Genomic DNA, 22,563 nt, shown 5'->3' with positions numbered 1-22,563 from the left:
GTTGGGGGTTTGCTTGGGGGGGGGGGAGGATTTTTTTGTGAAGACATGACAGGTAATGAAAAATTCATATTATCCAAACAATAATTTTACTATGTCACTAAAATGACATGCACTTCAAAGTACTTATCATATTATGAATTTACTTACTGCTTGTGATATGCACTTCAAAGTACTTATCATATTATGAATTTACTTACTGCTTGTGACATACCTTATTGTTATTAATAAGAAATATTTTTGTATGGAATAATGGCAAAATTCTCATTTTTTATTTTTAAGATGATAAATGACATTTTATAAATTATGTCTGAGGCTTGTTTCTTCCACCAAATCCACAACTTTTAATTCTCTTCATCATATTTATCAACACTGGCACACGATGTACTGTTGACCTATACCTGTAGTGGAAGGGCTGTTGCCCAGGATGGTCTGACACATGCGTGCAGTCTGTTCCAGCTGTTGTTGCAATGCCTCCATGGAATTGGGAGCAACTGGTCCACCATTTTGCTCATCCTCTTCTACTATCTCTTCAGCTGATCGATAGTTCTTCAATAGAGAAAATAAACATTTCTTATGCTATTTGAACTCTGCATCAAAGCTGTCTCTTGCATGATTTTGTCTCTCTTTAAAATGTACATATACACCCTAGCACTCTGGAATAAGTCTGGCTATTCTTCTGTAATATTTATCTCCAGTATCCATTTTTAAAACCATCTGAACTCTAAAATACTAGCACAGATAAAGCACTTACACCTGCAATGAAATATATGCAGCAGTATACCAGATTCATCTAAAATTAAGCAAGCATCCTGTGGTCAACTTTCTTTCCACATAAATAAAACTGAACAATTAAAACACAAAGAGAACCACAAACAACATATGATACACCTTTCTGATGACCTTTCCTCTACTTATGGCCTTAACCTTTAAGCTAGGGGATTCTCTACTGCAGGCCAAGTTGCAAACCTTGGTAGAATTCCATGAAATTATTTGTAGGGGTTGAAAACTGACAGTCTCAATAATTAAAGATGTACATCATCATGACTTTGAGGGAAGATACATAACTAAAATACAGTCAAGTCAAGATATACATTAGGCAAATGTTCCAATAAAACAAAAATAGAACCACAAACAACATATGATACACCTTCCTGATGACCTTCCCCTAAAAGATATATCAGTGCATGAATAGATGGTCACTGATATATTATTTCCCTTGCTTTGACTTTGTCACGGAGACAGGGCCATGGCTGTGGTATGTGATACACAGTCAAGTCCTGATTCAAGTGTCATTACAATATCTTCATTGGTTCAAAAGTTGTGCTTCACACTAGGAAACAAGTCAATTTTTTGCTTGCTGTGACCTTCACCTGAAGGTGTATGACTATGACTATATATATAAACTAGAGGAAAGTTTCATTAAAATATAAAATATCTTTAAGTGGCTCAAGAATATATACTACAAAGATACATTTGAAAAATTACACTTTCCCTTGCATGACTTTGACCCAGAGTCAGTGGTTATGGTTATGATATCACACACACTATACAGTTATGATATATATTGGGCAGTGACGCCATAACATTATACCAGGCATATAAAATATGTAATGCATCATTCCCAAAAATAGACAAAATAAACTTCCAATTTCAGAACTGGTGTGAGCAATATCCCAGTGTAACTTTCTTATCTGGATATTTCTTGGTTTACATGTGTTCATGACTGCAAAGAGATGTACAAAAATTTAATAATCTTGTCTTTTTGGAGAGGAAACAAATATTTACAGCCTTAAAAGAGTACTGTAAATATATGTCCTTGTTTTCCTACTGAGACAAAAGTTCTGAGCTGGAACCATACCTCTTGTTTTGAATGTCCTTTGTTTTTGTTGCTTCTGGACCATTTGGAAAATGAGGGCTGTTGTTTGGGATTCCATGTATTTCTTTCTTTTGGTCGGGCACCACCTATTAAAAAATTAAAAAAATATCTATATATCAATTTCACTGATCATTTATTCTTCTTAGTCTTACCAATAGATCTACACCATATTCACTTGATAAACTAAAGAAAAAAACTTCATGGTAAAATTATGTCCTATTTACAAATTTTATTGAATTTAATAGAACAAACAGTCCTTCCATGAAACTTATAATCACAAGGTTAAATCAGTAAAAACTTTTATGAACATAGCTACAACACACGCATACAAATATGCCTCTGTTACAGTTCAAGAAAGAACCTATAAGAATGATAAATAACCATTTGGATGAATTGATAGGGTAAGTACATCTTGGTTACTTTCTTAAATATGAAAAATAAAGCTTTTGGATAAAATAGATGAATAACAAGGGATGTAGGGGACACAACCTTACTTAAAATGGACTAGTATAAGGTAGGCTTACATCAGTTTCATAGAGGCAACTTCACAAAATTATATATATATATATAGATAATGGTTAAAGAATGCTTGTATAAACAAATTCCATCGCATAAAGTGGACAGCACATGCGACGGCTCTTGTAAGAGCTTGCTGAGCACGTACATGCAAATATAGTAAATGACAGGATTCAATGTCAATTTCTCTATTCTTATGAAGTCCATTCATCTGACTTCCATTTAGGCTAGCAGATCATATTTTAACACATTTGTAGCAAAAAATCCCAAAAGACATGGTGAACAACTTTTTACCTTGGGAGGGCTGGATATGCAATGTTGTTCATGTACTCCATCTAAAGTATAATGATCCATTGTATTCGAAGAAGAAACAGTTGCATTTGTCAACATATATGGCAATGGCCATTTTGTTATGTGTTGACAAACCCTGGAAAACAACCTGTCTAAATTTGTGCAATGTAAAGTAATGGAATTTTAAATTGAGGAGTGAATAAAAATGAAAATAGGTCACAACAAGAGTATCCTGAATGGCATATCATATATTTGCCCTATGTTTAATAGTCCTCGGTGTAGACACTGGTAAGGAGTGGCTGACTTAAAATTACTGACAAATGAATCTTAATGACCTTGAAATTTGGTCACAGTGAATTCTTGAATTAATATGCAGAAAACACTATTTTCTTATCAGACTTACCATAAATGCAGACTTACCATAAATGTGGCCCCCGACCTTTAGAGCCTCAAAACTATATGCTTCTTTATTACTCTAAGTGTAAGCTATCCAAAACATTTGGTCAAGGAACTTACACTAGAGCAAAGGTTATTGAGCACAATTTTTCTTACAGCCACATAAGACTTTGACTGTTGACCTTTTTTTTAAACCTTAAAATCATTAAGCCTCTTGGCTATTTTTAGTGCAAGAACTCCATAAACTTGGCCTAAGGTACATGGTCTATAACAAAACATATTAAGCAAAAACCATTTAGTAAAGCTAGTTATCTTGAACTTTCACTCAAACATCAAAAGACTTCTTTTTAAAACAATTTAGAGTCCTCCACAATCTTTGGTTAACGTACACAGTTGATAGCTGAATCTTTTTGTTTACAGAAACCATCTTTATTCTTTGTCTCACAGACCCTATCCTTTTAATTTTGGACCCAAATATCAATATACCTTTTTTTTTACCCCGTGTGTAAATTGTCCACAAACTTTGGTAAAATATTCTGAATTTTGTTTGGCAGGACACTTCCTTCTCTTAGTCCATGATGCTGACCTTTGACCTTAAAATGTATAGGCTTATTCCATGTACTAAGTTCACTATCAACAAAATCTGGTAACTGCAGATGGAGGCAAATTGAGTAATTATGTGAAATACAGTCTTCTTTCAAAGTGATGTTTTGACCCTGAAATTAAGTCCTCTTCCTTACTCCAAATGCAAGCCATCCACAAAGTTCATGACTTGCGTTTTGTAAAATGCAGAAGATCTGTTTGCATCTCTCCTGGTAGTTTTGAGGAGAGTTATTCACTCTCCTCAAATATTTAAAACATCATCGTTTACAGCACATGTTATCATATATCAAAATGGCAGAACCTATAAACATATCAATATTTGTGATAGACAACTACCATGAAATCTAGGACAAAAGTTGAGAAGTTCACTCAAAATACATCTGGAAATCTTTGTCTTGAACAATAACATTGGTGAAGCAATTTAAGGAGCATGATGGCATGTGAGAGTGATTGCACTAGTCAAAACACAAGCCCTGAAAGTCTGGTAATGTTGAATAACTGGAGTTACACAGAAATAAAAATTATTAGAGACAGTTATCATTAGATAATATGTTCCTCCTTATGACAGGCACATGAAGAGAATTTTACAAATTCCCTGCACAGTTTTGTGCCTGTTGGTCATAATGATAGTAATGAAGTCATTTAAACATTCATCTACAGTAAAAGATTTATTAATCAATGTTTCTCTCCAACCAGAATGAACTGCTGGCATTTGAAAACCTCTGCTCAAAATGTCACTGCTAATGATGACATATGTCTTTAGGGATGCATATATCTTGTTATCTACAAAGACATGTGCGAAAACTACTGACCTTGGTTCTGATCACTGGCTCTGGGAAAGGATCTTCTGTTTTTGTTTTTATTCTGTTTACTGGCCTGCATTTGACTGGCCCTGGCTCTGCGCCTCTGTCTCACATCTTCTTCTATTGTGTATGTCTCATTATCCGAGTCATTTTCCTCCTCTTCCTCTTCCACCTGTACAATGCCATCACTGGGGTAGGCTGCAAACAATTGCTTTAAATGTTTATTTTGCTATTTAAAAAAAAACAACATTCTGTCCAAAGGGCTGTATGCTAAAATGCTTAAATAAGTTATGTGCCATTCCTAATGTTTCAAGATGTAAATATACTAAAGAAAATGGTTACATGAAGCCAAATGATTGTATTTTCTGATAATCTGAATTTGAATTTAAACAATCTATGCAAAATCAAAGTATTTCGGATGCAAAATATTTTGTTTCCCTTTTTGGTTCTTTAAGATTCCAAGTTACAAGGCATATGAAAATTGAATGCTACGTTTTCAAGGTAGCAGCAAAAAAAAACATTTTATGTCAAGTTTTCAGTGTTGCAGGCATGATACTGCTTTATGAAATGTTTTCAAGGTAACAGGCATGAGAGAACCCCATGTGCCAGGACTTGTAAAGTCGTTCTAGTGATGCCAAGGATATGGGTTTATGAAAATTCAAATTACTGAGGTCTTTGTATTAAATATATTTTAATCATCCAGCTAGAACATTATGACACAATTAATATTCACATTATTTAAGGTTCCAATGCAATGACTGCAAAGCTGTGCCACCCAGGTCTAACCACAACTGTGATAAATGTAAGGGTAGGTAGTCACCCATCCAAGCTGTTGATTTCACCAGAATTTGTTTCAGAATTATTATAATACAAGTCTCAACTTTCAAAATAAATGGCATTGCTCATTTAGCTTATATAACTGAACAGTTGACAATTTTACTAAGCAAGCTTATGCAGTATTATAAGAACGCAACCAATGTAAACTACCTCACAAACTATGTTGGATGTTGACTTTTATGTAGTGAACTACTTACTGCTAAAACTTGGTTCCAAACATACATGTGCAATACTACACCTGGTCTCCTGATCATAATCAAAGTCACACAAGATCTTTATAATATAAAATTCATATACCAAGTTTTATAGAAATTAGATGAAAAATACTGACAGGTAATAAGCTGTCGATTACATGCAATGTACCTCATTAATATGCACCTAATACAGAACTTGTCCAAAAACCCTTAAGGTCGAGCAAAGTCTGCTTGGAATTTGGTCTCCAATTGGTAATAAGCACAGCACATCACATATTAGACTTCCTCATCAATACACATTGATCTTGCTCCTAATCAAACTCAACCAACATCTTAATAATATAAGACTTTTTAACAAATTTGTTTAAAAATTGATCAGGAATACAGTGGCTAGATTGTTGACAAGTTCAGCTAATTAGATGCAAGATCACATCATTAATGTGTGTGAATTTCAACCATAAGCAAAAGTCTGGCAAGATTTTCATGACACTGGTTAATTTGCCAAGCTTAATAAAAATTCTTTAACAAGCTTGATCAGAATCATATAAAAAATACAGTCACTACTGTGGTTAGAACAATCTTTGCATTAGATGCATGGCAACCTTTAAGATAAATGCATAGGTCTTGCTCATAATAAAATTCATCCAACATCTTGATCATATTAGCCAATTTACCAAATCTGATTATAAATGTTTGGAAAAAATATCACCTGAAATAGAGCTGCAAAATTATTGACAAGCTCAACCAATCAGATGCATATTCACCTCATAATATGCAGGGATCCTGTTTTCATAACAGTATTCAGCAAAGAGGTGAATGATTTAATTATATTTACCATGAATGATAAAAAAAGGATAAGAAATTGTCTGTAGAGTGGTATAAAACTCAAATCACATGCAAGATCACTTGAATAATATGTATGGATTCTGCTTCCAACAGAAACTGTCCAAGATCTTGATGATAAAAGGAATAATATACTTACATCTTCCTCATTATGAAACTTATTCAAGATCATGAAGATAAATTCATATTCCAAGCTGACAGAAATCAGATCAGATTAATTGATTGATTTATTGTGGATTTTAAGATGCATCATTGCCATAAGGCTATAGAGTGCTACATTAAAGGTTATATAATAAAACAGTATGTATCAAAAAAGTTTATTGCCAGAGTGATAAAAGTACAAAAACACAACAATAATATGATGAAAATATATGAAGGTTCCTGATCAAAAGGGAATGTAAATGGTATATATAAAGGGTAATTAGACAATAAAAGATAAATTAACAGTGCAAATATTGGTTAAAAATACTCAAAGCAAAAGGAATGCAGGCAAGCTATATTTTAAAATAAAATGTTCACTTCAATCAAGAATTTTGAACTACAAGTTACATTCAGTGTATCAAAAAGTTCAAATCAGATCAAAATTATGGCTTCCAGACTTGTAATAATCTCAACCAATTAGATGCAAGGTCATCTCATAACAAAGCATGAATCTCTTACAGTAAATTACATTTTTTGACATTTTACTCTATCTGAACACAAAAAAGTCCAATTTAGCAGTGCATCATAGTTGTCAAAGTGAAATAACTTCATAAAGATGTAATTGGCACAGAATCAAATTTCTTCAGCAAAAAAAAATACCCATGTCTGAAAAGTAACAATTTCTTTTTATTTGTTTTAGCTCACAAAGTGTTGGATTTTCTAGCTGATGGGATAATGTCTGTAGGCATACATAATCACATTTTTTATGGCATGATGGGAAACTGTTATTTTCACATGTGAAAATATAAGGATATATTTTTCACTTTAAGTACAGAAATGAAAAAATATGAAAATTATTTCACCTATTAATTTTTTTATATTTCACACTTAAGTATATAATAAAATCCCACATTCCAAATCTGATCAGAAATTTGGACTCGAGACTGATTACAAGCAATATCTGATGGAGAGACAGAGAGACAACATATGATGCACACAGGGCCATACCATACAAATTAAAAACTAAGCAAGGTTGATAAAGCCTCATACCATCATCTACTCCTTCATCCCCTTCATTGTCTTGATGGTCTACTGCACCATCTTCTGTGATGCTTTCTAGGGCATCCACTGTAGAACCACCCCAAGTGGCCATGGTGGCATCAATACTTGCAGTGGCACTGAAATACATTTATCATTTTATTTATACAAATATAATAAAACGTAAATTACTCAAAATGTTTGTGAGGTGAAATACATATAAGCTAACAAAAGTACTGTAAATGGCACATTATATCTAGTCCCATGACAACGGTCATCTATGTAGATAACTTAAATTTGCATGTAGAAACCATTTTCATCCCTCAGTCATAATGATCTTGACTTTTGACCTATTGACTCCCAAATTAAGTGCAAGCTATCCACAAAGCTCAGTAACCACTGGAAAACTTAAGTTATAGTACTGAAACCATTCATATTTACTAGTACATCTGTACATTCGTACGAAGTTTTATTCATACATGGATGGATGGAGCTCATGGATTTAAATTTTCTCTTGTCATGACCTTAAATTTGAGTCAATGGGCATGGCTATGGTACATGACACTGTTTAATCATGATATATCTAACTGGTTCAAGTTTTATTAAGATGTTTTCATCAACTTCAAAAGTTATATTCCTGACAAAGATAAACGTCACAGAATTACATTTTCTTTGCCATGACCTTGATCACAAAGTTGAGCTGAAATGGATACTATATTTTACATTAACTGAATATATTAAGACGGGATTTGAATATTTGTTAAAGGTATCAAATACATCTCCCTTTCTTTGTCTACTTTGATATTTACTGACACTACCCACTCCCTGCCAAGCTGCATTGAAAATACTGTAAACTCGAGTCATATTTTTGTAAATGTCAGTCATGGATCTAATGGATAGACAAACTTCCAACAACAGGCAATAGCATAAGCTTTTCTGTCTATGTCCAGAAGAGCTTAAATATCACAAGGAAGTGATCTGTTCAGTCAAAATTGCATATACAGGAGGAATATGTAACTAAATTACATTTAAATACATTGATTGCATCTCCAAACTGCACATTAACTTTTAAAGAGTGTCCAAATGACAATGAACAGAAATGATGATGATGTGAACAATGTAACTATTCAGAATTTTGGCATTATGATTGCCTTGTAAGATGTAGTCTGGACTTTGGTGATATTTTTGAAATTATTTCTCCTTGTTTGTTCCTTTTACAAACTTACTAGGTAAACAAATGAATATTCAAATACCAATTTTCTACTTATTCATACAACAGTGTTATGACCTGACTGTTGTTGTTGTTGTTGTTGTAGGGTTTAACACCATTTTTCAGCACAAGATAGGCTATACATGGCAGCCACTATTAATGGTGGAGGAAGAAACCGAGATAACCCCAGAAAGAACCACCGACCCACAAGAAGCTACTGGCAAACTTTCTCACATACCCACATTAGCCGAATCCGAGACTCGAACCCATGCAGACAAAGGTGAGATGGCAGTGATCCGTAACGGAGAGCGCTTTGGACCACTCGGCCATGACCTGAATGTTTGGTTTTACTATAGGATGCAACAAACCATCCAGCCAATATACTTGGGCAAAGTTTCATCAAAATATCTCTATGATTTAAAGGTTATCCTCTGGCCAAGGATACCAGTCATGGAATTACTGTACATACTTGCATATAAGCCAAATAATTTATAAAAAAAATAAAAGTCTGGAAGAAGGGAGGTAGACTTTTTTATCCATGCAACAAGGTCTAAATTGGAACATTTTAAAGTTTTCTTGTGGACTGCCAGTATATATTGTTAATGCAGATATCTGAAGAACAGATCATATACCTAACCTGAACCCCCAGGAAAGGCTGTAATCAGGGTTCCTGCTATAAAATTAAAAAAAAAAAAAAGATTCCCATCCTTTTCTGGACCAAAAATAAAAATTTCCAGAACTGACAGTAACTCCCAAAGAGGTTCAAATATGTATACTAAATTTCTCCAAAACTAAAATCAGCAGTCAGGTTACTGGTTCCAACTAAAATGGTTATAATAACAAAACTTAAAGATTTTTTCAAGACTTTTAAGTCAATTTTAAAATTTTAAAATCATTAACACTATTTTTTAATACAGCTGCACTTTTAAAAATGTATCTATTCAATTTGAGAGGTCGGCATGAAAAGGCTTATATGCAAGTACATATGGTATAGTGTCCACTGTCACAAGTTGGACAAGGTTCCTTGGTTATTTTTATGTGGCACATTTTACACATGATGCATAACTGGCTAAAACAATTTCATTAAAATATCTTCAGTGGTGCCAAAATTATTCTCTAGACCAGAGGTGGGCAAACTTTCCAGTGCAAGTGCCGCATACACAAATTTACACCTTGTCGCATGCCGCATAGTTCATTAAGTAAAATAATTAATATTTGAAATAGCAAAAACAAAAGGTTTTTCTAAATAACATCATAATTAATCTTCAGTTGTTAATATGTTGTTAATATTTGAAAACTTAAACGTCAAAAGAAGCACATTTATTTGATAAACAGAGTAACATAAACAGAGTCAGTGCGAATGATGACTTGTTCCTAGGCCACATGAAAACCCTTGGCAGGCCACATGAAAGCCCTTGGTGGGCCACATGCGGCCCACGGGCCGTAGTTTGCCCAACCCTGCTCTAGACAAAGAGACAAATCACAAAAAACCACATTTTTCCCATGCTGCCACCCTCACCTTGAGATTGGGCAAATGTATTGCATGCCATACACTGTCCAGTAATTCTATACACTTCAGCAAAGTGGCATGAAAATCTCTACAACCATCAGTGTTGCACCTTGGTGCTGATAGGAAGACAAGAGAACTTTGCAGGGACTTGCACAAAGTACAACATTGCCAACCATTACAAATTATGGACCAGAAAAGCAAATGTTGATTAGCTGAGAGATACTTCTATGACTAAGGCATCCGACTTAAGATAATATAAATAAAAAGGTAACAATTTTAAGTATCAAAATGCCCTTTAATACTTACCCATATGCATCGGTAGAGTAAGAGACAGAATCACTCTGATTATCTTGGTTCTTGTAGTAGCTGCGCTTGTTGCGATCTTTCTTCATTATGGACTCTAGCTGTTTCTTTTTATCACGAAGTTCCTCTCGTAACATGCGCTGCTTTCTCATCTTATCATACACTTCTTCATTGGATGAAACTAGAAGAATATTAAAGATGACAAATGATTTACAGACAGAATGCTTTAAATGAACAAATCTTGAGTGGCTCTTCAATTCTTATCTGGTGTTTGTCAACGCTAAATTCTGAATGACATCCATTGAGATTGAAATTATCTTACATATCATTTCAGATAGGTATAAACTGCTAATGTTGGCTTACTTCTCTCTGAGTGTTCATTCTTGAAATGGAAAAAGTGGGCCTCAAGGGCCCCTACCAGGTCAAAAAGTGGAATCATTTAGAAACAATGGATTTGGTTCACTTGAGAATATTCAAACACAATTATCAACCTCCCTTACTGTGGGCCTTCCATACTGGGAGTTGAATTCCTCAAGCTTGGGTAATCAGTCTCTTCTAAAATTTATTTTGGACATTTAAGCATACATTTTTCCACACTACTTTGTAAATACACACAGTAGTATTTCTGCTGAAGATATCATCTTCTCTTCTTTACATTTTCTATCCTGATCACCGAACATGTATTCTCCATTGTTGTCCAAACTAAACAAAACCAGTAGGACAGTTGTCAGCCAATAAAACCGATCATCTTGTGCTCTTTTGCAATAAACAACTACCACTGAGTAAGCAATCTTGGAGTGCACTCAGTTCAGTACAAGTAATGTCATAATGTCAACCATAACAATGTTAAATCTATTTGCTGGGGTTTAAAAAAAAAAGAAAAAAAGAAAACGCATATTCTATCAGTTCAGTTCTGCAAAGGCAACTTTCTTGCTCAAAATATGGATCAATGTGACAAATAAATTATTTTCTTTTTCATTTTAATCTGTTGAGACATAAAATTTCTGCTATTCTTATACAAGTAAGCAAGCTTGCAAATTATTAAAAATTACTCTACTTGGAAATATTTATAACTTGCTGTTCCCTGTATCTGGAAAAATACAACCAGGTGCAGGTGTCTGGTCATTCTGTTTTTCCCCGAGTCATGGATGGCTACCAATGACAAATTTGCCGTACTTTCTTTAAGTTTTACTCTTTGATCAAGATTTGGTCATCTGGACAACTGATTATTAGGACAAAATCTATGTCCCTCATTTTACTGTATATATTCTTTTGACATCATTGGAAGGGGATAAAAAAATGACTAAAAATAAATAAATAGCATATTCTGACACTATCTTTTTAATAATACTGAGTTATCACTTTTGGAGCTCTACTGTCCTTTTGGAGTGGTTATTCAAGGTCACAATAAAATAAATCTATGTAAAATGCTTACATTTGACACTTGGACCTGACTGCTGTTGTGCTTGTGGTACCTGGGGCTCTGATGGAGGATTCTGGCTGGTGGAGCTAGGTTTGGGGGCTGCAGCATCAGTCTCATCCTCAGTTTGATTTGCCTAAGAAAAAGGAATCACATTATTACATTGTGTTATGATAGCACAAAACTTATCTGCCCACTCTGTACTGTCTGGTTTGATATTGACTTGTTACATGTGGTTTCTTTCTGGGTTCTCTGACCTTTTCTTCCTCAACAAGAGAGCGAAGCAGGCCTGAGATTGCTCACTGGTTGACATCAGCCTAATGGCCACTTGCAAGAGCAATTGTTCAAGAAAGTGGAGTCAGCAGAATGCTTTCTACAGAAATTTGTCCAATGCAAATGACAGCACAAGTTAAAAAAACAAATGTTTCAAAGGTTCTTTATTTTTTAATTTTCATTCATATCTGAAGGTACATCAGTTGTGCCCGTTTTGGGTTTAATGCCATATTTTAGCACATGAGGCTATACATGTCAGCCAGTATAACATGCACCAATCATTATAACAAAAAAACACGAAAGCTAGTCGCTGAAAGGCACAGTGAGATCCGGTCGCCTGACAGTAAAATGGTATGTTATGTTTTCTGAATTCCCACTCACAGATTACGAAATGAAAAAACTGGCCAGATGGGAGGGAAAATAGTTTTAAAAAAGTCAATCACTTTATAAGCTCACATCCTTTATCAATACTGAGCACTTCTTCTAAAAAGTACATATTGCCCACGAAGAAATAAATTGTCACAAAAGTGCAAAATGTTGTCAGGCATTCTCAGTTTCAAATAAAATGTGAAAGCCATGAGAATAAATAAAAAAGATGGAGAGTCCTTTGTTCACTAAAGTGAAATCTGATATCAGAAAGATTCAAATAAACATTGTCAATATATGTTCAACTGCAGTGAATGAGTAAAAAGAATCAACAGACATACAGAGATAGTTAAATAAAAAAATTTTGACCAGATTTAACTGACAAGGTAGTTTTGCACTATGACCGATGATTATTCATATATGTTTTTAAAAAACCCCAAAAAACATTGATCTTAATCACATAATCCATAACCTGATAATTTTCCTGTGATTTCTAAATCAAAATATTAAATATATAAACATTAGTTACGTTCTTCATACTTCATATGTAGTTATTTTTCACATCTGTGTAATCACTCACAAGAAGGGCCACCCCTCTCATAAGACCACTATCCTGCAGCGGAAGGGGTGGCCTTATAAGAGGGGCATCACTGTATTACTTTTTGTTCATAAGGAGTAGCAATAACAAGATTTTTAAGATAGCTGCCAGGCCAGTAGTACTGGATGTTGAATCACCATCATTAACATTTGGGATCAACTAGACATATAAAAAAATGTTTCAGTGAAAACCCTAGTATGATATGACCATCCATTCAGTAGGAGTAGGGATAAGAAAATTTTCAAGATATTTGAGCATCACCATTTTCATTTATCAGCAGCAAGGTCTTGAGAATATGTTTGTCAAGTTTTATGGCAATCCTCCATGTAGTTCAGGAGACATAGTGATGACAAAATTGTTGTAACAGACTGAAAGAGAGTGGACAGCAGACCACTTAACTTTTTCTGATTTCTGACCAATACAACTAATAAATATATCAAGTTCATCCTTTTATCTAAAACAGCTCTTAAGTTAAAGAGAATATGAGAAAATGTTACTGAAACCTAAATAGTGATTTGTGAACTTGATGACAGGGTTACCAGATGTGAAACTCAGCACACCTTCTAAATATGGTATCTACAGACCTGTGCACCCCTTCAAAATGTTTTTTAGTATTTTCTGGGCCATTTTTGGTATTTCATGTCAACTTTCAGTATTCCTGACAAGTGCATACCATTAGTAACACACAAAGTTACCATCGCACCTTTATTCCATCTTGTAACCAAATTCTCAATGCAAAGAAAAATGATGTAAAATATTGCATGATTTTATGTGGCAAGAGATGTCATTCCTGCCACCATTCCCAACTGATGTATTGGTTTCACACAGCTGGCGGATGGCATAACTATCGCCCTTTCTGCAAGCAGAAATAAACAGCAAGGTCTTGCTGTATTATGTGATAAACTGCTATACTCGTCTCTTAGTATCTCTGGCTTAAGTTGATTGTTCTTCAGCCACTCTCTTCCTGATAGATGTCATTTCAGATTAATTTTCCAAACCCTGCTCAGCCATGATACTGTTTACACCATGGACAGAAGACAAATAAACCTTACACATGTACAATTACAGGGCATTTTGCATACAACCTTTCTTTTTAATTTAGAACTAAGGTGGATTGCTACTGCTTTATTTTTGTACTTGCTAAAAACAAACTTTCTGTATTTTTACCTTGCACATCATCAGATTTGGCACTTGAAAGTCATATTTCCATATTTGCTATTTTCTCCATATAAAATATGGAAAAATATGGAGGGTGCACAGGTCTTTCTATAGTAAAGTTCAATCCCTTAATCTCAAATGCCTCTAATGTTCAAAAGTAGAAAAGAAACTGTTGTGGAAAACAAAATATTAAACCACGACCCTGACAATAGGATCCCCAATAAGGTAAATGACAAAATTTCTAGTGATCATATATAGATATACCAAGTTACAGAGCCTAAAGGAAAGTGTCATGAAAACTAAAATACTGAAGTATGATCTTTATGACCTTGACTTGAACATAGGATTCCCAAAGTGGTTCACACCTTCTAGTGATTTTATTTAAGTATAAAAAATTTCATCCCATATCTCAAAAGAAACTGAAGCTAGAATAGAAGAGAAATGAAGATGGAAAACTTAATAGAAAACCTAATGTGGTACATAACACACCTTCTGTACAAGAATACATTTCATCCCTTACTCTCAAACAGTTTGAGACTTACAAAGTGGAAACAATTATTCATTCATTTAAAGAAATGCTTGTTTTCTTTGTATTATTTCTTAACTTTGTATGTGAATGTGTTATAATTAAATCACAAAGAAGTTAACATTTCAAAGTTGGATGGGCAAATGGATGGGCAGAAACAAGAATATAATGTTATATATTTTTTTGCAAAAAGACTAGAAACAAACAGCATGAACAGAATCAGTCTAAAATAAATGACAGCAAAACTCGCTGCTGACTGTCTCTGTTACCACTGTGGAGACAACCAGATGCTGTTTGTGATATTAAACTAAGCATCTACAAGTTATAACTTTGTGAAAATAATGCATGCTGTATTTAATTAGGGCATGATTTTTTTCTGAATAATTTCCCCATAGCAAAATTTGCACAGAAAGATGCCAGAAATGGCTTATCTCACATATACTATAACTATTTCTTAATTTGTTCTAGTGTATGGAGTAATATTGATTTTGTACATAAAAAGAAACAAAAATTATTTCCTGGACAGTAAGCAAGAAAGAAAGAGGTTGTAGTTTCGAGTATACAATAAAATAATGTTTCAGAATTATAAAAAAATAATCTTGGAATTAAATACACAAAAAGACTCACAGTTTGAAATCTCCCATGTAATTTCTGGAGCTGCTGTTGGATTGAAAGGAGTCTTTCCTTTTCTTCCTTCAACTGTTGAAGCTCTTGCAGTTGCTCCCGCATCTTGTTTTCATAGAATTTGTTCCTGTCATATAAAAATGGACTGTAGGTAAATATACATAAAATGATGACAAAAGCCTAACCTTTCATGAGTCATCTTTGGAAAACTGTGTTTCTGTTTTCTCTTTCTGTTATTTTCCATCAACACTTATTCACTGACTTAGGTGATGTATTCTTAGGAAGTCACAAACAGACAAGAGTAAAAACAGAAAAGTCATTACATTTTTGTTCCAATAAAAAGACAATAGTGTACTATCCCATGCCCTGTCATGATGTCTGTAAGAAGACAGAAGGTTTGTCAAATATTTCATATACAGGAAGATACTATTAACAGAGTATAATGGGAACTGATAGGCACTATGTGTGCATTTGTTTTTAATTTGATCACAGTCATTGTTGGTTCTAGTTACATATGGAGGTGTAACAACACAAGTACCAATCAGAATGCATTTTTCTGTGTATCATTGAAACTGAATAATTCCCAAAAAGCAAAAGGCAAAACTCGACTGAATCTGATATTTCAATTCCAATAAACAGAAAAAATTGGACTCTTGGCAGCTATGCAGACAAGACAGGAACTCCTAGCATATCCCAGAATAAACTTTAAACCAAGTGACATTTACAGAATTGATTTCAGCAACAAAATTTGGGGGCCCGTTCCTAAATGATCAATCTGTCTCTCCAATGCAAAAGCAGACAAGACAATAAAATGTGTAAAGAACATTCCTCCTTTTAGTACTAACCTTTCAGCAGTCTGCAGGCTGAGTGGCTGCTGTGTGTTGAGTTGTACCTCACCCTCACTGACGGATGCATTGTTTCGATCATCAGCCTGTGTTAACTGAGATTCAACTTCTTCAAGGCTCGCTGCAATCTCTGCAATGTTATCTGGCAGGTCTCCAACTACCTCGGGTGTCTGCTGTACCATAGCCACCAGGCTCTGCAGTCTCTTCAGTTTTTCCTTAGCAGCTTTCAGTTTCCTAAATTGTACACAAGAAAAGCTTATTTTTATATCTGATTGCCATTTATACTTGTGTATAATGCACTCATTTTAACTGTGAACAGTAAATAGCATGATGTATCATTCAGGCTTCCTTAAATCCCCATATTTGGCAGTTTGAAGGATTTGACTGCATATGCTCTAAGCAAATGGACATTGGTCATAGGATATTCCTAAATATAATTATATAAAACTGTCTTAAATTTGTTTATCCATAAAACTCTAAAATAAAGACCTTAATGAAGTATACTTCAAAGGTCACTAAGTCTGGTGCACAAACTGTTTCTTTGTCATGCAATCAATTTATGTGTTGCCATATATGCATGTTACAGCTCAATCGCCTAAAGGTTATACAGTTCAGATAGCTGGTTAAATTGAGGCACAGCTAGGCAACTTGATCTACTGTTGAACAAAAAGGAATAAATTGCGAAGATACGCTTCAGAGTAAAAATGTTGGTTATTTTAAAAGTATTTTTGGTTTTTGTAAATTGGCAGACTTAAATATGCCTAGATGAGACAATGATTAAGTATCAGTCCTAGTTTTACTGTTTGTGAGAGTACTACTATGTCAAAACATAAGTATAATAATGATGGAAATTTGTTGGCAGACAAGAGATTTGTCAGACATTACCATAAAATAACATTTTGATGTATTTTTGACATGGCTTCAAACTGAGTACCGCTGAGATACACCCCACGTGATCCTCTCTGCAATGAGTTTCTTATAGCAACATGTGACAATGATCACTTCAAAGGGATAGAACAGATGTGTTCATCACAAGACGATGACTTGCCAGCCAAACATACATTATATGATTCCTTAACCACAAGATTTTCATGGTATTTGAGCCAAACACCTTCCCTGAAAATGTTCATGGCAGCCAGAGTTTATTAATAATCACATGGGCACTTTGATCACTCATTATGGTCAACTAAGAAAGAAAAGTTACGCAATCAGTGCCGAACAAGTGATGAGTTCTCAAGTACCTCGTTGACAAACTTTTTAGAGGACTGATGATTTACTGAAAAACAGTTTCAATGAATCACAGTAGCCGAATGTTATTCATTTGATACGTATACAAGCATAAAGTGTGAGCACATATTTATGCACCAGAATTTGATGAAAACAAAGCTGCAGTGCAGGCAATGTACTGACATTCATGGCTATGTTATGAGAATCAATCTTGTTGGTGTTGATATAAAAGACTTTGATCTGATGCCTGCAGGCAGAAAATGGAAGGGAAATTTAAAAAGACATCTCTATTCAGGCTGGGGCATGGATATAGAATGTGACACACTAATGTTACACAGTATATAACTGGCAAAAGTTTAATTAAAATATCTTCAATGATTAAAAAATTACACTCCCAACAAGAATACAAATCACTTAACATTTTCCCTTGCCATGACCATAAGCTTGAGGTTGAGCATATGACTTCAGGATCTGACACACTGTCTGGTCATGAGTAAGACAAAGTTTTGATAAAATATCAGTGGTTGAAGAGCCGTATTCTGGACAAGAATGTAAGTCACACAATTATATTTTCTCTTTTCAATGACCTTAACCTTGATGCAGAAGAATGGCTATTGTATTTGAAACACTGTCTACTCATGAATATGCTAAGCAAAATTAAAATATCTTCTGTGGTTTGACCCCGGACAAGTCACATAATTACCTTGCTAATGCCTTGACCTACAGACATAGGTCTTGTCTATGGTATTTGGCACATGACTTAATCATGATATGTGATTGGGCAAAGATTCTGAAACTCTATCCACCAATTGTAACGTTATGGGCAACAAAAACAAATATTAACAATGCCATAACATAATAATCTCAGGCTGAGACTTGCATGTAAAAAATTTCTACATCCAAGATTGTTATATAAAGGTTCTACTAAATATCTGGCTAACAAAGACATGTTTGATGAAAATAATTGTAAAATCCATGATATTCAAACACTAGGCATGGTTTGAACTTCATAAAACTTCAAGTAAAAGACAGAATTTTATCCAACATTCAACTGTAAGTAAGTTAAGTTTCACTAAAGTTAGAACTTTCAAAAGTATTAGAAACAGTTTCAAGGTGAACAGAAGCATAGCCTAAAAAATGCATGCAAGTTATTTTCATTTCAAAACTTAAATTAAATTTTCATTTTCAGTCTTTAAAGTTTTAGGAATAATAAGGACTGGAACCATTGATCACAGACACATCCCATGCAATCTGTAGAATAAAGGATTGATTTTCAAACCTATCAGATACAATGGGATTGCCAGATGATGTGCAATCTCTTAGTTTCCAAGGTATGTATTGACACAAGCCCAAAATACTGTCAATCTGGTGAGCTCTGTGTCTGACACTTGCATTTAATTTTAGACCAATATCATAAGGTTTGGCAACCATTTTTCCTTCTCTGACTAAAAATTTCATGCATTAAAATTCAAGGTCAATTCTCACATGAAAATGTATGTGCAGTATGGAATGATGGGTTGTAAAAATGTCGTTGCATCCATGAATCAACAATTGATTTCACACATGCACGTGTTTTATAATTATCTTTAATCCTGGCCACACCAAAAACAAATAGGATTCTGCATCCATATTTGTGTAATATTTATAGGTTACTGCATTTGTATGGGAAAATATGAACGAGTTTTTTGGATGGAACACTGCACGAACTTGTGAGTGCAGCATATCCTTCCGACAAAATGAGTTCATATTTTCCCATACAAATGCAGTAACCTTTTTATTATATGCTCATTTTTTTATTCTACCTAAGGTTTAATTATATAAACAAAATACACTACAAGAAACAACGTAAATGAATGAATGCCGTATTCCAAACTAAATACACAAGCGCAGATTTGTCATTACACAATGACATCATTATTATTACTCACATAATTCCGCCCAGATAAATTTGAACTTAGTCATGCGCTCAACATAACTTTCGAAAGAAAATGGCGTGTCTAGTTAAAATTGAAATTTACAGTCATATTGTGAATGAATGCGCATTGCAACAACTTTTCCATTTGATTTGGAATGAATATACTTTGGTATTTTGTTTCGATTCGACGAAAGTTTGTGATTTTGGACTGGATTCATCTGTGCAAATTATACATGAAATACATTGGATTGAAGTGGTGCGGGAGAAGCATGTTTATGTCTACAAATGTGTCTGTTTCTGTCACTGAATGTTTGAAATCATAATGTGGGAAAAATATGAAGTCTTTCAATTGCAATTATCAAAAAGACGCTATGGAATTTAATGCTTATTTCATTTTGAGTGCAATAAGGAGGATGCAACTGTACTTATCATCGAAATTACAGCACAATTTCGAAATGTGTAATTCAGATTGAAAACCGATGACATGGCTCATGTAATTCGGATTTGCAGAATTAAGAAAATATATTTTGAGGAAATTCAGGATGTAAAACTGTAAGTATATTTTATTTTGCCATTCTTATCACCAGCTAAAGAAAACAGTATATGCCTTGTCACTTGTATATTATTTGTGAGGACCTAATCTTCCATCATTTATATAATGTAGCTAGCCTAAATCCGAAACATTGTATCAATGCAGAATGTGCCAAAATAGCTGGTTTTTTTTGCAGTCCATGAAACATGTTTTAGTTCATTCAGAAACAAATTTAAACAACCACAATGTAAAGAGCCTCTTACGCGAGTGTACATGATTTGTTTACAAATCAAAAGTGCTGGCGTCTGAGTCCATTGTTTGTTTACAAAAGAAAGTAGTTCCTTTATTCACGTGAATGCTATATGTGTATTGTCGTGCGCATTCAGTGTCGTGGAATACTGAACGATTCTGACAATGTAAAGTTAACGGGGAAAAAAATGAGCATATAATAAATCATGTTATGTTCTCAGGTCTCTAAGAAAACAAGACATATTATAAGAAGTGATCTTCCTTCCCACTACACCTTATTCACTCAAACTAAAGAATGCAGAGGATTTTTAAACTTCTCTATTCCACTGTAACCAGAACTTTCCCTATCAACCACACTATTCTCAAGTGCATACCAATTAAAATTTGAGTCAGAATCTATAACTACCTATAATTAAATGACAAATATTTGCTAGATGCTTTATTCCCCTAAAGCAACAGATACTCTGCCAATCAATTTGCTGAGGAAAAAGATTAAGAAATGCAAGTTAACAAGCTTGGCATCTTTACCAAGGAAACTGTACATTTTACCTGAAAGTTTTAATTTTCTTTTATTTCATTTCTATGCTTGAGCAGCAATCATTACACATTTTTTCCTTTAGTATTAACATATGCCAAATGTAATGGGGATGTTCCAACCCTTACTCTTCAGTTTCAAGCTTCATCAACTCCCATGGGATTCAGCAAATCTATATAATATATATTTTCACACTGAGAGCAGATCTGATGGCTGCAAGTGTAGTTTCACCTAATGGTTATCTCTCTTCAAAAGGAACTACCTTTAAATGACCAGACTTCAAATTTTCCAGGAATATGTATTCATATAATTTGCCTCTATCAAAGAGCTAACTCTCCTAATTACCAAAATATTTACTGCCTGTGAACGGCTACCGGAAGACTGCACTGTGTGAAGTTCATCACCTGGTCTTTTCAAAATGGAGATGGTTGTGATTTCATGACAAACGCAGTTTTCAAGAAAGGATATATTGTAGTAAATATAGTATCATTACTCTGAAAATAACTGCCTGATTACATTAACATTTGGAAAATACTCTAAAGTTAACTCTGAATCCAGCCCTCTCTGAAAGATGAAAAAACCCACCAATCTTTCCATCTACATATCATATAGATGATGGGAAGTAACTCTTACATATTAATGCCCCTTGTTTCACTAGGTGATCAGTTCTATCCTTGATGTTTAACAAGCCTGCGTGAAACCTGTAACATAATGCTCACATTTGCTGAGGATGGTGGGTAGGCTTGATAGTAACCTGATTAGGTAAGTGTTTTCAGAGACATTTAATTTACTAAAAAATGTTTCCTTTTTTGAAATTCATGAAATACATTATACAATCACATTATTAGAATAAGTACGAGGAGGAAATGCTTAAGCATCCAATCACTACACACATCATTCTGTAGTTAAACAACAACTAACCTAATGAAAAGATGAACCTTTAATATGAAGTTAGCACAACCAAAAATTGTACAGGAACCCACACTTGGCTACTGCCAAGGTGAATCCTGCAATAGTCACAATAAAAGCCCAGGATTGAGGTTGTGCTGAATGGAATGGAACATAGAACTGCCTGGGCTGCAACCAGTATCCAGACAAGATTCAACTCTGCCCTCTGCAAGGCAATGTTATGCATACAAAACTAGATAAAGTAAACTGAACATGCCTATAGACACTACTGTCTCCAACTGAGGCATTACATCTAGGTCAGGCACATGGAAATCACCCACATTTCATGATCTGAAATCTTGGCAAGTTGTACCGGATAATGTGAGAGTTCAGAATATGCAGATCCATTAACCCCCTTTAGAAAAGCAGCCAGCATCTGTTGGGTTGTTTCTTGCTTTCCTGCCTTAACAGAAGGAAGAGCCTGTGATGGCTGCTGCAAACATTTCCCATGTGCCTCTGAGGGCATGTACCATATCCTGCAGCTTCACTAATTACGATGGGGAATTTAAAAGAGAGAGAGAGCAGATAGTTATTTTTTGGTTGCCTATCAATGGTAAACGAAACTGGGCTGAGACACTAGTATAAATGAGCGCTTCGAACAGAACTACAAAGAGTTTGGATCTATGGACAGTGCATGCAACTCACTGAAGCCTGCACTACCAGGAAGTAATTCTTGCAAGATAACAACTTCAGCAATGCAGAAGACATGGGCTCATACTCAGATAAACTGAACCATGTCAGAACCAAGGAGAGGTTCCATTTTGGGAACAAAGTGTGCCAGTAGGG

The 22,563-nt window shown here is 34.5% G+C and overlaps 1 protein-coding gene across 8 annotated transcripts in view; it reads right to left on the bottom strand.

Annotated features, from left to right (window-relative positions):
* The window catches only part of LOC149797805 (pericentriolar material 1 protein-like), a 135,330-nt gene that overhangs the window by 52,043 nt on the left and 60,724 nt on the right, over positions 1 to 22,563 (bottom strand). For all 8 annotated transcript variants that reach the window (XM_089962781.1, XM_089962786.1, XM_089962783.1 and 5 more), the window contains 8 exons: positions 16,372 to 16,605; positions 15,530 to 15,653; positions 11,997 to 12,117; positions 10,565 to 10,742; positions 7,551 to 7,678; positions 4,495 to 4,683; positions 1,859 to 1,962; positions 399 to 546 (listed from right to left, as the gene is read on the bottom strand). In XM_089962781.1, the coding sequence (XP_089818907.1) occupies positions 399 to 546; positions 1,859 to 1,962; positions 4,495 to 4,683; positions 7,551 to 7,678; positions 10,565 to 10,742; positions 11,997 to 12,117; positions 15,530 to 15,653; positions 16,372 to 16,605 (1,226 nt within the window). The remainder of the gene's footprint in view (positions 1 to 398; positions 547 to 1,858; positions 1,963 to 4,494; positions 4,684 to 7,550; positions 7,679 to 10,564; positions 10,743 to 11,996; positions 12,118 to 15,529; positions 15,654 to 16,371; positions 16,606 to 22,563) is intronic.

This window comes from Sinohyriopsis cumingii, chromosome 6 (genome assembly GCF_028554795.1).
Source record: "Sinohyriopsis cumingii isolate HCF-2022 chromosome 6, ASM2855479v2, whole genome shotgun sequence".
NCBI classification, from domain to species: domain Eukaryota; kingdom Metazoa; phylum Mollusca; class Bivalvia; order Unionida; family Unionidae; genus Sinohyriopsis; species Sinohyriopsis cumingii.
The sequence above is the reverse complement of the archived record's forward strand: the minus strand, read 5'-3'. Positions and strand labels throughout refer to the sequence as shown.